The 14,450-nt window shown below is 39.4% G+C and overlaps 2 protein-coding genes across 2 annotated transcripts; one reads left to right on the forward strand and one right to left on the reverse strand.

The window, feature by feature from the left end:
- Positions 1–923: 923 nt before the first annotated feature.
- On the forward strand, positions 924–10,169 carry LOC114354239 (F-actin-monooxygenase Mical-like). The gene is made up of 4 exons (XM_028306503.1): positions 924–932; positions 6,595–6,771; positions 9,114–9,281; positions 10,065–10,169. The coding sequence occupies exons 1-4, from the start codon at positions 924–926 to the stop codon at positions 10,152–10,154; spliced, it is 444 nt and encodes a 147-aa protein (XP_028162304.1). The 3' UTR covers positions 10,155–10,169.
- A 1,791-nt stretch (positions 10,170–11,960) lies between these two features.
- LOC114354240 (52 kDa repressor of the inhibitor of the protein kinase-like) lies at positions 11,961–14,368 on the reverse strand. Its single transcript, XM_028306504.1, has 2 exons — positions 14,141–14,368; positions 11,961–13,618 (listed from the first exon to the last, which is right to left on the reverse strand). Exon 2 carries the CDS (start codon positions 13,443–13,445, stop codon positions 11,961–11,963), a length of 1,485 nt encoding a protein of 494 aa, XP_028162305.1. The 5' UTR covers positions 13,446–13,618; positions 14,141–14,368.
- Positions 14,369–14,450: the final 82 nt, after the last annotated feature.

Below are 14,450 nucleotides of genomic sequence, written 5' to 3' on the forward strand. Positions count from 1 at the left end.
TAAAAGTTGGCTCAAGCGTAACTACCTATTTTTTGAAGAAGTGACTCTGGATTCTTCTACAGACACATTTTTGGGGTAAAAACCTTTCCTTTAATGAAATGAAGTTTAGAACTAGGCTTTTGAAATGGTGCCAATATTAGTGGGAAGTGGGGATGCATACGTTTGAAAGTGCTTGTCGCGGGAGGGTCGATTTTTGTCATGACCAGTGTATTTGACGCAGACGACTGTACCAAGTGATGTTCTTTACTTGATCTAACCAAACTAAACACTTCACATCTATCAGACTAGTCACTAGAGAGTGGGTCTACTTATTTCGTTTCTGTGATTGTCCACTCTATTAATGTGATTTTAAACTCAGTCATCTGTATTTCATAAAAATAATTAGCTTTTATTATTTAATTAATTAATGCGTCTGCGTGTTTTATTTCAAGTCTTATTAGAAAGTGATTTAGATTGCTTTTGGATTAGGCCGGTGTTTTAGTTTTTTGTGATGGAGTGTTTTATAGATTTCTTGTTCGCTTTCTATTATTACTTTTGCAGGAGATAGAGTTGTAAACAATTAAATATATTTAAGTCTAACTGTAAATAATTTCTTACTAACAATATATTCTAAATCTATAGGTGATCTTTAACTTTTTGAATACATTTTGTGCAACTAAATTTATTTATTTCTAAACTGAAGTACACTGAAAGAGCAAAATAATATGACGCCAGTTCAAATCAAAGTAAAAAGATATTAAGAGGACATTTAACTATCAAGCTGTAGATGAGGAGGACAATGCGTTATTGTATTGTGTAGTTATTAATTAAAAATATCATATAAACAAGCTCGTTATAATCGTTTTAAAATAACCAGAAAAGTAACAATAAATATACATATTATGCAACAATATACAATGTGAGTCATCCTTTATTAATAGGGAATGATTCTGGTATGACGTGATCTAAAGGCTAGGTCACACGATATCTGACATATTAAATTAGCATACTACATTAGATTTACATTCAAATTCATTTTTTCTAGTTAAAAATATCATACATAGCATTTTTTTGCTATCCAAACATGGGCCTGATGATTGTCGATTCTCATTTAATATAGTAAAATAATACGACATCGATTTGTAAGTGCTGATATGACAGATGACATAGGCGTCATAGCTCTTGAAAGGTCACTCACTCACTCACTCACTCATCACGAAATCTCAAAAACTACAAGTGCTCGGAGTCTCAAATTTTACATGGGGGTTTCTTTTAGAACGTAGGTGCTCATTTTAAGACGGGATTTTGCAAATTCTAACCCTAAGCGGGTAAAACGGGATCCCGCGTACAAAGTCGCGGGAGGGCCGCTACTTTATTGTACTTATTATTATCTGCCAGCCAACGTTTTGACAAAATGACTCCTCAATGAACACTGTTTACTCAATTAGCTTTTACCAGCAATTTTTCCGCGTACATTTTGATAAAAAGTAGCATAATGTGTATAACATAAACAATTCAAAATCCACCCAATACATTTCATTTTCTATACTATCTATATTCTATACTCTATAGCTATACTAATATTATAAATGCGAAAGTAACTCTGTCTGTCTTGCTGTCACGCCTAAACCACTGAACCGATTTTGATGAAATTTGGCATAGAGATAGTTTGAGTCCCGGGAAAGGACATAGGTTAGTTTTATCCCGGTTTTTGAAACAGGGACGCGCACGATAAAGTTTTTCTGTGATCGCGGGCGCGGCCTCGGGCGGAAAGCTAGTCACCAATAATAGATGGCTACCAATAATTAATAAAAACTTTTTTTTTTTAATTATTGGTATACGTAGATAGGCACTGCATTACTGCCTGCACTGTCATTGACGGACGATGGCCGTGTGTACTCGGCCTAAGTAAACAATGAAGCTATCCTTACGTTATCGAATTAATTGAGCTCTCCAATCGAGATAAGATTACCCCAGCTAATTTGCAACGGCGAAAGTGTTCATGTTTGTTGTGAATGCATCACACTTTCCACGTACTGGCCACAGCACATCAGGGTACACATTTTTGTTGTAATATCGCCTCTATTACAACGATGTAAGTGCTACAGTCTAGCTTGACGTGCTGTCGGCTGTACATAATAATATGCGAATGCACTACTAAGTTACCACTACATCTTTTGTATGAGAGTCAAACTAAGTATAGGTACTGTTCGGTATACAATGTATAACATAACATACATTCACAAAAGGAATGCATCTAGTAAGTTGTCACACCTACTGATGTAAAGTCATTTTCGCAAAATGTATGATTTGATTTGAAGTTTTAACAACTCTGGGGTTAGTCTAGAGTCAACTGATACGAAAATGTTCTGACAATGATTCTGAAAAGAGATCCATTTAACATTCATTTGCACTTAAACTCTACAACTAGACGTTAAAAATAAATGTCAGAAGAAGTACAGTAAATTTAAAGCGTGCTTATCGGTGACCTGCCGTCAGTTTCAAGCCTGTGGCAGGCCTTTTTGGAGTCAAATTCTATTGTTTATATCTTAGACGAACTGTCCACTTGCTAACAGCTATCCTACGAACATTTCTGAGCTCTTGCTGGACGTCGATACCAGTCAAATGACGATTTCGTAGAGAAGTTGACATGAAAAAACGGTTTTCCCTCTGCGATGTGCACCGGCAATGTTCAGAACTTGGTCTCGGGATAAAGCCACCAGTCTCCCGAAAGCGTCTTAAAACTTTCGAAACCCAGGACTGGCTTATGTGGAGCTGACGTGCGACAGCCCTCTGGCTGAGCCCTTCTTGCAATAGTGCAATGATTTGTGCTGCTTCTGAAGGTGTAGAATCCCAGGTAAAGTGTCAAAAGAAGCGGAGATGTGTATGGATCAACGTGTGAAAGCAAAAATCCGAAAACACTTGCTTTTATGGGGGGTAAATAGGCCGCAACTCGCGACGTATCAAACTGTTGATACATGTCTTTTTCCCTACTTCTTTACATCAGCCGGGATATCTTTTTAAATACCGGCGTGATTTAAATGAATTCGGTATCAATTTAAAGTTAAAAGTTTAATCTTTAAAATGGTGTTACTTTTTTTGTTATTAACAAATTGGTTTGTACACAAGATCGCGTGGAAACAACTTCATGTAAGTGATTCCATACTTTTGCTCGCAAGTGTAGAAATCCCACCAAAAACATTCTGTAAAAAACTAGCCAAGTCTCGATGGAGCTGCTTGTTTATCTCTAAAAAGTAATGAAATCTAGACAAAGTCGTGCCAAGTCTATGGTTCTTTACTGCGATTTCTTTTTTATTATAGTTAATGTTGTGTGACTTGGCCGTTGAACAATCTTTATTAAGATAATCAATAATTATGCATAAGTATTATTGAAATACGCAGCTTTATTAAGCCTACAATTCACTGGTTATTAAATCAACGTTTTCCAAGTGGCAATTTTCCATCGTCAATGGGTAGTGGTTCTGGCAACAGATTGGTGCAATGGTGTCATGGAGCACCTGGTTTTGTACCCTTCAACGGCCAAGTCACACAACATTAACTATAATAAAAAAGAAATCGCAGTAAAGAACCATAGACTTGGCACGACTTTGTCTAGATTTCATTACTTTTTAGAGATAAACAAGCAGCTCCATCGAGACTTGGCTAGTTTTTTACAGAATGTTTTTGGTGGGATTTATTATTTAAAATCCTGATACATCCTAACCATACAAATACTACACACTAAACGTAGTTGTCATCATATTTAATACTATAATCAAGTTGTTAATTAATTCACGCGTTGAGGTGCGGTTTGGTATCGTGATCTAATGGCGATCTTGAATGTTGTCATAAAACAAATGATCAATGATACACTTCATCAATGTTTTTTATATGAGTTGTTACTATGTTGGACAAACTCTTCAAAATTTCTCCAAGCTCCAATAAAGAACTTCCAACCCTGGGAGGGACTCTGTTAAAAGATTTGTCCCAGTTCCCATTGTTCTTCCCACTTAGGCAAGTGAAGAATCATGGTTAATAAAGTTTCTATTAGTGAGTATGCCTCGTCCGTCTGATTAAGGCTGGGTTGCTGAATCATCTAATTTTAACTTTGACAAACTCCATACAAAAAACACCGGTTATCGTTAAAGTTACGGTTAAAGTTAGGTGATGCAACTCAGCCTTAATCCACATACTTTTTCATAGGTGGTAATCAGGTAAATTGGCATGCATTTTTTGATAAAACCAATCCTGGAAGGACTTATCAAAACTATCAAGCTATTTCGAAAAAGATAGCATCAAAATATTGCCCAACATTTACTAAACAAATTAGTAAACCAGTTCCGGTCGTCTATCTCTATCTTCACGCCTCGAAGGAAAGGGAACTCAATTAGGTGCATAATAACAAAAAACACATTTAAATATCTTATGACCTCGTTACCGTTCGATACTATCATAGCATCAATTAATAACCGGGTAAAATGATTTAATACGATGCTATTTTGCACGCGATTGTTGTAATATGTTATTTTTTATGCTTTTGTTTCTTTTTTTGGTTATTACGCTGGTTGTGTCATTGTTCCTTTTTGCGCGTGCTTGTTTTGAAGGAAATCTTTTGATGACGTAATTTTTATATAAGTATTATTTACCGGTAATAACAACGAGAAGACGCTGACGAACAATCTTGATGCTTTTGAGAGAGTGCTGGTGGTGATGATGATGTTTATTGGGCTGATGATGAACAGAATTCTATTCTATTCGAAAGTCCCTATAAATGGCAATGCCAGATTTAGTATGGAAAGTGGCGTCTTTTTTTTTTCGCGCGGCCATCGACCAAACTTTGTTTTTTGATTACAAAATAGTGTAATAAACCAAACTTAATATGGCATGTATACCTCTAAACTCAGTCTGAACTGAGTTACGAGCATTAGAAGTTTGATGATTTTCATACTAGATTTGCTTTTTGTGCGCAAGTTTTGTAAGAAATTGCAACAAAATATTGCGCTATTTTTTTATTGCGCTGATTCTGCTTCATATTGATGTCTGGAGCCTTTAATGGATGGTATTGTTTGTTTAAACATACAATCTCACTATTTTGTTGCAATTTCTTACAAAACTTTGCGCGCAAAAAGCAAATCTAGTATGAAAATCATCAAACTTCTAATGCTTGTAACTTAGTTCAGACTGAGTTTAGAGGTATACATGTCATAGTAAGTTTGGTTTATTACACTATTTTGTAATCAAAAAACAAAGTTTGGTCGATGGCCGCGCGAAAAAAAAAAAGACGCCAATTTCCGGCATTGTCTTTTCCGCAGAGTACGTCTAGCTCAGTTGGGAGAGCCTGGCATGTGAATGTGATTCAAATGAAAGATCATGAAAGTAGGAAATTCGTAATGCTTGCGTTAGGTAACTACTTTGATGAAACACCTAATATTTAAAAAACATCTAGGATATTATTATAAGAATTCCCCATTCATTCAGGAGATCCTATCACGATTGATTATTTATCACCACTGTCTGGGAGTCAAACCCAGGACTTATCTGGAGAATCGAACCACTTGACGCCCGAAGCGTAATGTTGTTGCATATTCTGTTTTCCAATTGCCAGCGCATGCGATTTTTATTTAGCTTTCAATTGTTTACCGTTCGCTGAATTTATCCAAACATCCCGCTATGCGAAGTGGCCTTTGCTAAAACGGTATGAGAATGTATTTATATCTTTGTATTTGTTCCATTACTACTGCTTGCGAAATGATTATACTCTCTTTATTTTCACATCCATGACTGGCACAATCCTTGTGCAGGCATTTGCCACATGTGGACATCGAACCCGGCACTTCTGACTATGTAACAAGTCAGATCCACTAGGTCAGATCTGTCAGTCATTCATGATGAAAATATGCTGTGCGAGTTGTTTCTTTTACATAGGCTGGATTACTGTGACCTGGATTTTTTTTCTTACCAGCAAAGCTAACAAAGAATCAGTCCTAGGACTAAGTGACTAGTATTTACTGACTATAATTAATTCACCACTGCCTGTGGGTACCAATGTCGGAGTAGTAAGTAGTAACAGTATATTCTACATTGAATCACATTGTTTCAAAGAAAACATGTGTAAGGAAATACCGCGATCGTATAACACAAAACACATTGTTTCGTCGGTTTTGCTTGTGTATGTTTTCAAAAGTGGTAACCCAATCGATGCCACTGCGCAACGCATCTGTCGTCTACACCAGACGAGTCTCGTTACGCTGCACATGCAATGCAAGTTAATTGCACTCGTGTTCAGGTGTAACTGAATTGCCTTGTCACAGCAGTAAAAAGTTCTACACAAAGAACACAATAAGATGTAATAACGTTTCCCCGCTTAGCGTTAGTCGCGTGATAATGTAAAAAGACATTATTTCTCGCTGTAGTACGTAACTATGTAGCTTGTATGTGAACATATAAAAGTACAATATAAAATGTTTGAACCAGAAAAACTGCACTTATTTTCGACAAACGAAAGTGACCAAAATTGATGAGACCTCAAAATAATATGCCAATATTTGGCAGTTCCTTAATTTTGTGACTTCTTCAGTGAACATTTGTTATCCAAATATCCCTTTTACTTCACAGGCGAAACTTGCGAGCTCATGGAAGGCGCAGGCGCTCTTCAAGAAGTTCGATGCCCGGGCGAACCACAAGGTCTACGGGAAGGGCCGAGCCGCTACCACCAGCAAGGTGCTGGTGATCGGCGCCGGGCCCTGTGGACTGAGAGCTGCCATTGAATGCCAGCTGCTAGGCGCTAAAGTGGTGAGTACTGCAACATCATCTCAGCCATAAGACGTCCACTGCTGAACATAGGCCTCCCCCAATACTTTCCATGTTACCCGGTTGGTAGCGGCCTGCGTCTAGCGCTTTCCTGCTACCTTTATGATGTCATCGGTCCACCTTGTGGGTCGACGTCCCACGCAGCATTTTTCGGTACGCGGCCTCCACCTTGCTGCCCCATCGGCCGTCAGTTCTGCGTACTTCTGAGTACTGAAACGTTACCCCTGAATCCAGCCATACACCGGACTGCTTAAAGCAGCCAGTACCAAGCTACAGTATTCTACGTACACATGTTGATTGAAAATTAGATTAGATGTGAACTATGACTGCAAGAGTGGTCCTTGTATGCTGATCACTGTCGAACTGCTCGAGCTGTTCGGGTGTAGCGGGTCCAACGCCCGTATTCACAAACTTAAAAATGATTTATATGAGACTCACGAGAGAACCACAATATCTGCCTGAAAGGTCTCTTCTACGCTTCTTATGCCCATGTTTTATTATTGTGACGGGCTCTGACTGAACCATTCTGAACTTAACAAAGTGAAGGTAGATTTTTGATAGTTCTAGTACATCGTCTGAAAGTCAAAATAGGGACTATTTTAAATATCAACTGAAATAAAATAAATGTGTAAGTAAGTAAATAAACTGTTCCAGTAATCACATAGTATGCCAATTACATAAATAAGTATAACTAGTCGGTATTTGTCAGCAAAGTAAATTCTGTACAATTTATTTAAGTTACAGAGTGTAAATATCGAGTTCATGAACTAATTGTTAACTACTACTGCGGAAATAGCATTCTCGCAATAATGTTTCCTTCTGCGCGAGTCAGTTATATATAAAGGCCGTCGCAATAAATACCATTTATATGATCGACGTTGAATAATTGCACAATGAAGTCATTATAAATAAAACATCTAATCTAATTGATATATTGCTAATTAATGATTATTTTTTAACAAATAATCTTAAAGTGGACGTGAAAATTAGTTAATTTTCTGTTTAAAACGATTGATGTATAAAAATGTAGCCACAGCTTCAGGAAATTTTTAGAATACGTAGACGACACAGTTGTTTTCTTTAGAATTAATTTGAAAGAAAGTCGTAGTTGGCACGTAACCCTGGGTCGACGACACTGTGAAGCAATCGCTGGGTATTTGTGGTTAAATCATTTTTAGCGTTTATGCCAGTGATTCATTAAAATATTCACATTTCTATTGTTCAAGGCGTCCGAAAAACCAACTTACAACTATAAAACACCGATTTGTTAGTGGTTTTTGTTATGGACCCAGTGATCGAAGCTCGTTTTGACTTCCATGACACCCCAGCAGATTCTCATCTGCACCCTTCGGTTGAGATTAAGTTGTGTATTCAGCATTATTGTACTTGTGCAGTTAAAGGTAATATAGCTAATTCCTCTATGGTCTATTAAGTAGGATGTCAAGACATGACAAGACAAAAATAGCTTCCCTGTGGAAGAAAAATAAATTCAGAAACTTACCTTTTTAAGATTATTAGCCATTTGTATTACACACATCCCTCCAGCTAACGTAGGTTTTAGGTTTCACCGCTAGCACATCCCTCCAGTTAAGCTAATATACTTGTGCTTTTACCTCATTAGTCCAGCGGTGACGAGTCTCGAACTATCGAATCTCGAATCGGCCATTCGATAGTGACATTACCGTGGTGACACCATTGGGCTATTGTCGCTTCAAATCAATCATCACTGAGTGCCGCGGGTATACATACCTATCGTTCGTTCGTTCATTTCAGCTGAAAGACATCCACTGCTGGACAAAGGCCTCCCCCAAGGATCGCGACCGCGACCTTCACCAGATCGTCGGTCCACCTAGTGGGAAGCCTGCCCACGCTACGTCTTCCGCCTCGTGGTCGCCACTCAAGAACTTTTCTGCTCCAGCAGCCATCAGTTCTACGAGCTATGTGCCCCGCCCACTGTCACTTGATTTTAGCGATTCTGCGGGCTGTCAGTCACTTTGGTTCTCCTGCGGATCTCATTTCTGATACCTTACGGGACTATTCCCACCTCTCGTTCCCACCACTGCAACTCCTGTGTAGCCAGGATCTACAGCTTGACCGCCACAAAAACCCAACCAATGAAGGTCAAGTTTGTCCCGGGGGAAAGTTAAACTGTCATTGGACCCGCAACGTAATTAATCAGAAGAAAATAGGAGGAGTTCGAAATTAAGGTTCGACTTCCTTCCATTGCAAAGCGGATGACAGATGACAAACAAAGGTTTAAAACTTTTAAGAAAAGATCATTTCTGATACCTATACAGAACTTGAATATAATTTCTTGTTCGCAGGTTGTGATAGAGAAAAGAGACCGCATGTCTCGCAACAACGTTCTGCACCTGTGGCCGTTCGTTATTCAGGACCTGCGGGCGCTGGGAGCCAAGAAGTTCTTCGGCAAGTTCTGCGCCGGCTCCATCGACCACATCAGCATCCGGCAGCTGCAGTGCATACTGCTCAAGGTGAGAACACTGATCATGATCATCAGGTCACTGTGCATCGTCGTCAGGGCCTGCGGGTGTTAGGAGCCAAGAAGTTCTTCGGAAATTAAGCCTTGTTCAGACAGCGATAACCGCGCGGTTTCTGGGTGGTCCTTATCGCCGAGGAACTGCGGCGGTATTAGTGCGGCTTGATGCAAATGTAGGAGAACTGCCCAGCAAACGCATGACCATCACTGTGTCTGAACAAGACCTAAGGCTAAGGACTCATGGCGAGATCTTCACCCGCGCCCGCGGCGGTTATGGAATTGCGGTTTTATTTCAAAGCTCACGTTACGCAGCAAGACGGGCGGTTGTAAGACGGGCAGTTAAGTCACTTGTACAAAATGGTCGCCCGCCAATCGAACGCAGAGCGCGCGGGCGAAAACCGCAGAGGCTGCTGTTACCGCGGGCGAAAACCGCAGAGGCTGCGGTTACCGCGGCCCGCGCGATTCTACTAGTTTCCCGCCGGTGCCGCGGGACCCGCATACAACCGCGCACGTTGCGGGTGCAAACCGCGTCGTGGGTTGTGCATTAGTTTTTACATAAGTATCTGCATTGTACAGAAGCTCCGGGCCCGCAACCGCCGCGGGCGCGGGTGAAAATCGCACCGTGAGTTCTTAGCCTAAGTCTCTACTATAGGAATATGACCTTCTTATTTACCAGAAACAAAAGAGCGGATTTGGCCTGCACTCCCCATACTGAGAACCTCGATTCATTGGTATTAATAATCAAGGATATTAATTATATTAATTAATATTGCTACAGGTGGCGTTACTACTGGGGGTCGAATTTCACGAAGGCGTCAGTTTCGAAGAATTGTTGGAGCCGACGGTCACAGAAAATTCAGAAAGTTAGTATTTATATTTAACACTATTCTACTACTTTGAATATATCAAATAATTCAAATACAAACACTAGGCAGATCACGGCTTAGTCGCGTTTTATATTCAACGACCTTGATAAAACAGATTTCGTTTTTTGGAACAACTCATAAAGTATGTTAGTAAAGCTATGTCAAGACCCCTATTATCATATTGATAGATGTTTTACGATATAATAATTCAGTCTGAACTGTATCTTGAATGAAGATAGACTTACAAATGAGTTCTATTGTTAAACAAATATATAAAAGGAGGAGATGGGAAGTTTATTTTTTTTTATTTACTGTACTGCCGATCAGTATTGACTGGTTTTTACAGCATGCCGTGACAGCGATAGTTTATACACTCAAAAAAGTAAATATTTCATGCTCTGTAACTTTAACCTCTCAATCTCCTGTAAAGCCAATTTCTTATAGCAGGGGTGGCCAAGTTGATTAGACATAAGATCCACTGTTTACTAACGAAACCTTGGGTGATCTACCACTTACATACTTCTTGAAATCTTAAATGAAACAGCATAGTTTAGTACACAGTCATATAGTATTTTTTGCCTTGCCACGATCGACTGGACTAATAATCGCGTTCGACTGGTTGGCCACCCCTGTCTTATAGCCATTACAATATAACCCAATAGCAAAACAGGCTCTGTAAGTTGAGTTAGTCCCGGGCATATGTAAGTAAAATGAAACATGTATATGCTACAGAAAAGAAACGCTGTTAAAAGTAAAACTAAATTATATCTTGATCCTATAAAATAAACCCAACAGAAACCAACGTAATCGAAAAGCAAAAACAAGATAACTTACACCTTTGCTAGGCTAGAGTCCCAAAGATTAAAGCCTAATGTCGGTGTTACCAGATCTGTCGCCAACAATTTTGTCACTGATAGTGCAATTTTAGTCCTTTCCCAATCTAACCTGCTGGCTAAATCTTACTTCCTACTTCTTCTTATTCGTTACGCTCTTGGCAAAGCGGTCGTGGTCACGTTGAGGCGTTTTTCACATAGGTTGTAGAGGCGGATACAACTCTTCGCACGATCCGACATCTCTCTATTGGCGGACTGTGTGGTGCAGTCACATACGCCGTCTCCCACTGCTGATTTTACTTGGTCGGTCCAGCGCATTGGTGACCTGCCACGCGATCGGGTTCCTTGGACGACCAGTCGTTCTATGGAGTTTTCATCCCGCCTTGAGACATGTCCGAAGTATTGCAGTATGCGTGACTGTACTACGGTTGATAAACGCTGAGTGACACCGAGCTCCTGGAGTATGGAAACATTGGTACGGAACTCTGTCCATGATATCCCGAGCATCTTTCTCCAGCACCACATCTCTAGAGCATCTATCTACTTCCTACGCCATTCCCAAAAGGCCGGGTTCCTTTTCAGGCCGCAATATTGTTACAAATAAGGTTCTTTGCACTCGGTGCCGCCATTGTGGTGCCCGTGCGCGGAATAACTATCATCTTCCTGCATTATGCTAGTTAGGCACTTGCGTCTTAAACGAGTTACTGCGGACTCGCCCTGCGGGTCATTAGAATTAGCTCTGATCTTCATCACTTCCGCTCGTTGATTGCAATCATTTCAAGTAAGGAAGAGAGAAGATTTGGGGTCGAAATAAAATTAGTGATTTCATTTTTGGACACCTGGACACTTGGACTGAAGGGTGATTTGCGAAGCGAACTTACAGCGCTATTGTTGTAAATATTTTTCTCAATACCTTCTTTTAGTATTGAGAAAAATATTATGTACCAAACTAAAGGTTCGGCCAAACCAACGCGATCACCTTAAGGCGTCTGTCTGTCTGTCCAGTGGCGGCCNTATTAGAGCAGATGAAGAGTCTCGGTACTGTTTCACAAATTCTGAGCAGTTTTTCAGCAATTGCGACGCATTTGGTAAATCCATAGATTCAGACTGCATAGCCTTACTTACAATGTTTACTTGAAACAATATATCATACCAAGCCACCATTGTAACTATGAACTCAAATTGCTCCATGTATTGAATTAGAGACAAGGCCTCTGATGCAGCGACTGAGTCATTTGTTTCTTCATGAAGATTCAGAAGGGCATCACGAACTGAAGAGTAGTGATAGCGAACAGCAGCAAGGCTAGAAATTCTACTCTCCCAGCGAGTTTCGCAAACTTTTTTCAGGGATAACCCTTCAATGTGCTTGGATACCACTTCCCATCGCTTTGTTGATCCGGAAAATAAAACAAACAGTCTTTGGAGAAATCCAAATAAAGAAACTGATTTAACGGAAGTTTTCGCTGCATCAGCTATCACTAAATTCAAACTGTGACAACCACATGGATTGAAAAATGCTCGAGGATATTGATTCAAAATTCTGGTTTGGACACCTTTATTTATTCCTACCATATTCGCTCCATTATCATACCCTTGGCCGCGACAATCGTTCATGTCCAAGTCAAACTCTTGCACAATTGTATCTAGAAAGATTCCAGTAAGTCCTGCTCCCGAAGAGTCACTTACCGGCTTGTAAGCAACAAAACACTCACGTACTTCGACTTCTTCATTAGTATCGACAAAACGGAATGTTACTGATAATTGTTCAACGTGGCTTACATCAGGAGTACAGTCCAGTATGATAGAGAAGTATTTAGCTGATTTTACCATAGACAAAATATTATTTCGGACTTCACTTGCAAGTAAGCCAATTAACTCGTTTTGAATACGTTTGCCAAAATAATGGACATTAGTCTCCTTATTTACAACACGACGAAGGTGCTCCATCATTACAATATCAAATTTTCCCAGTAACTGCACTAAACCCAGGAAATTACCATTATTAGGAGTGTATAAAGTTTCCGCTCCAGAACTCCCTCTAAACGATAAATTATTGCTTGCTAAGAAAAATACTATTGACATCATTCGTTCGAGGATAGCAACCCATCGTGTTTTCTCACTCTCAATCTGCTTTTGCAAGTGCTTGTCTATTCCACTGAAGTTCTTTAATCTAATTGACGCTTCTATCCAATTGTTCACAGCACGTCGATGATCTGAGGATGTTTCGTGAATTTTGAGACGCGTTGATAAGTGCCTCCAGTCGTCAAATCCTTCTTTTCCCAATCTAGACTGGGGATTTGTATTAAATAAACGGCAGCAAAAACAATGTACTTTATCTGCAGATTTAGAGTACACGAGCCATCTTCTTTTGAAAGTTTCCCCATTTGGCATTACTCTTTCAAAATGCATATTTGAAAAATGACGACCGTCAAGTTTCCTTGGGTAGTTTTCGTTACTCATTTGATTACTTACAGGGCCTTCAGTAATTATTTCATCTCTTGTCGCAGAGTCAATGAATGGCCATTCTGAAATATCATCATATTTTTTTTTTCTAAAAGGAGATGATGATGATTGTACATCGGATATAATTTCTTCCGAAATATTTTGAAATCCAGAAGAGGTTCCTGGAATACCTAAATAAATACAGAAAAAGTAAGTCCAGACGAAAAAATTATGAATTATGAACATTTCGCTAACTGAAACGAACGAGGTGAGGGAATAATTTGTATTAAAAGCTTCAAGCGTAATTTCATATTCCAACTACATAGTTCACTTGCTACTGTGCTTGGCGTTTGTAGACCGAATTGGAGGACGTCTTTAAGCTTCAGGATAGGATAGAATGGAATTGGAATTCTTGAGTGGCGCCCATGTCCCTACCGGAAGACGCAGCGCGGGCAGGTTCTCCTCAGGGTCAACCGATGACCTGGTGAAGGTCGCGGTAGCGCAAGACGGGACGTTGTCGGATGCTTTGGGGGAGACCTATATCTAGCAGTGACAAATGAATATACGCCAAATTAAATTAAGCATGTTTATGATTTTGGCCACTGAACTAGTTGGAAAATGAAATTACGCTTGAAGCTGCTAGTCTAATAACACCAATAGGTATTTTTTTGGAAAGTGAATGAAAATTTAGCAACAACGAAAATATAGAGAACCAGGTAAATCTTCTTGAATGTGTTGTTTTTCATCTTCATGAGCTTCGCCTGAAGAACTTTTATTAAGTAGGTCTTCTTCCGTTGCGTGGTGGAGTTGAACTAGTTCTGATGATAACGATTCAGATGATTTCTCAGGTCTCAAAAATTTCGATAATAATTTAGCTGCCTTCTCAGATTCTTCTTGCTTTTTCCGTTTTCTTTTTAAGTTTTGAGCACCAGATAATTTTTTTGGAGAATAACGAATAAAATAAAAATAAATGTTGAGCTCCATACAAAAAAAAAGTAATTATTGTCAATAACTTATTAAATA

This window comes from Ostrinia furnacalis, unplaced genomic scaffold, assembly GCF_004193835.3.
Source record: "Ostrinia furnacalis isolate ACB-3 unplaced genomic scaffold, ASM419383v2 OfSCF2030, whole genome shotgun sequence".
Taxonomy (NCBI): Eukaryota; Metazoa; Arthropoda; class Insecta; order Lepidoptera; family Crambidae; genus Ostrinia; species Ostrinia furnacalis.

Bases quoted from the DNA above. Each gene is read 5' to 3' on its own strand.
- LOC114354239 (XM_028306503.1), top strand. The intron at 6,772-9,113 runs GTGAGTACTGCA...TCTTGTTCGCAG, and splicing joins AGCTGCTAGGCGCTAAAGTG to GTTGTGATAGAGAAAAGAGA. The intron at 9,282-10,064 runs GTGAGAACACTG...ATATTGCTACAG, and splicing joins TGCAGTGCATACTGCTCAAG to GTGGCGTTACTACTGGGGGT.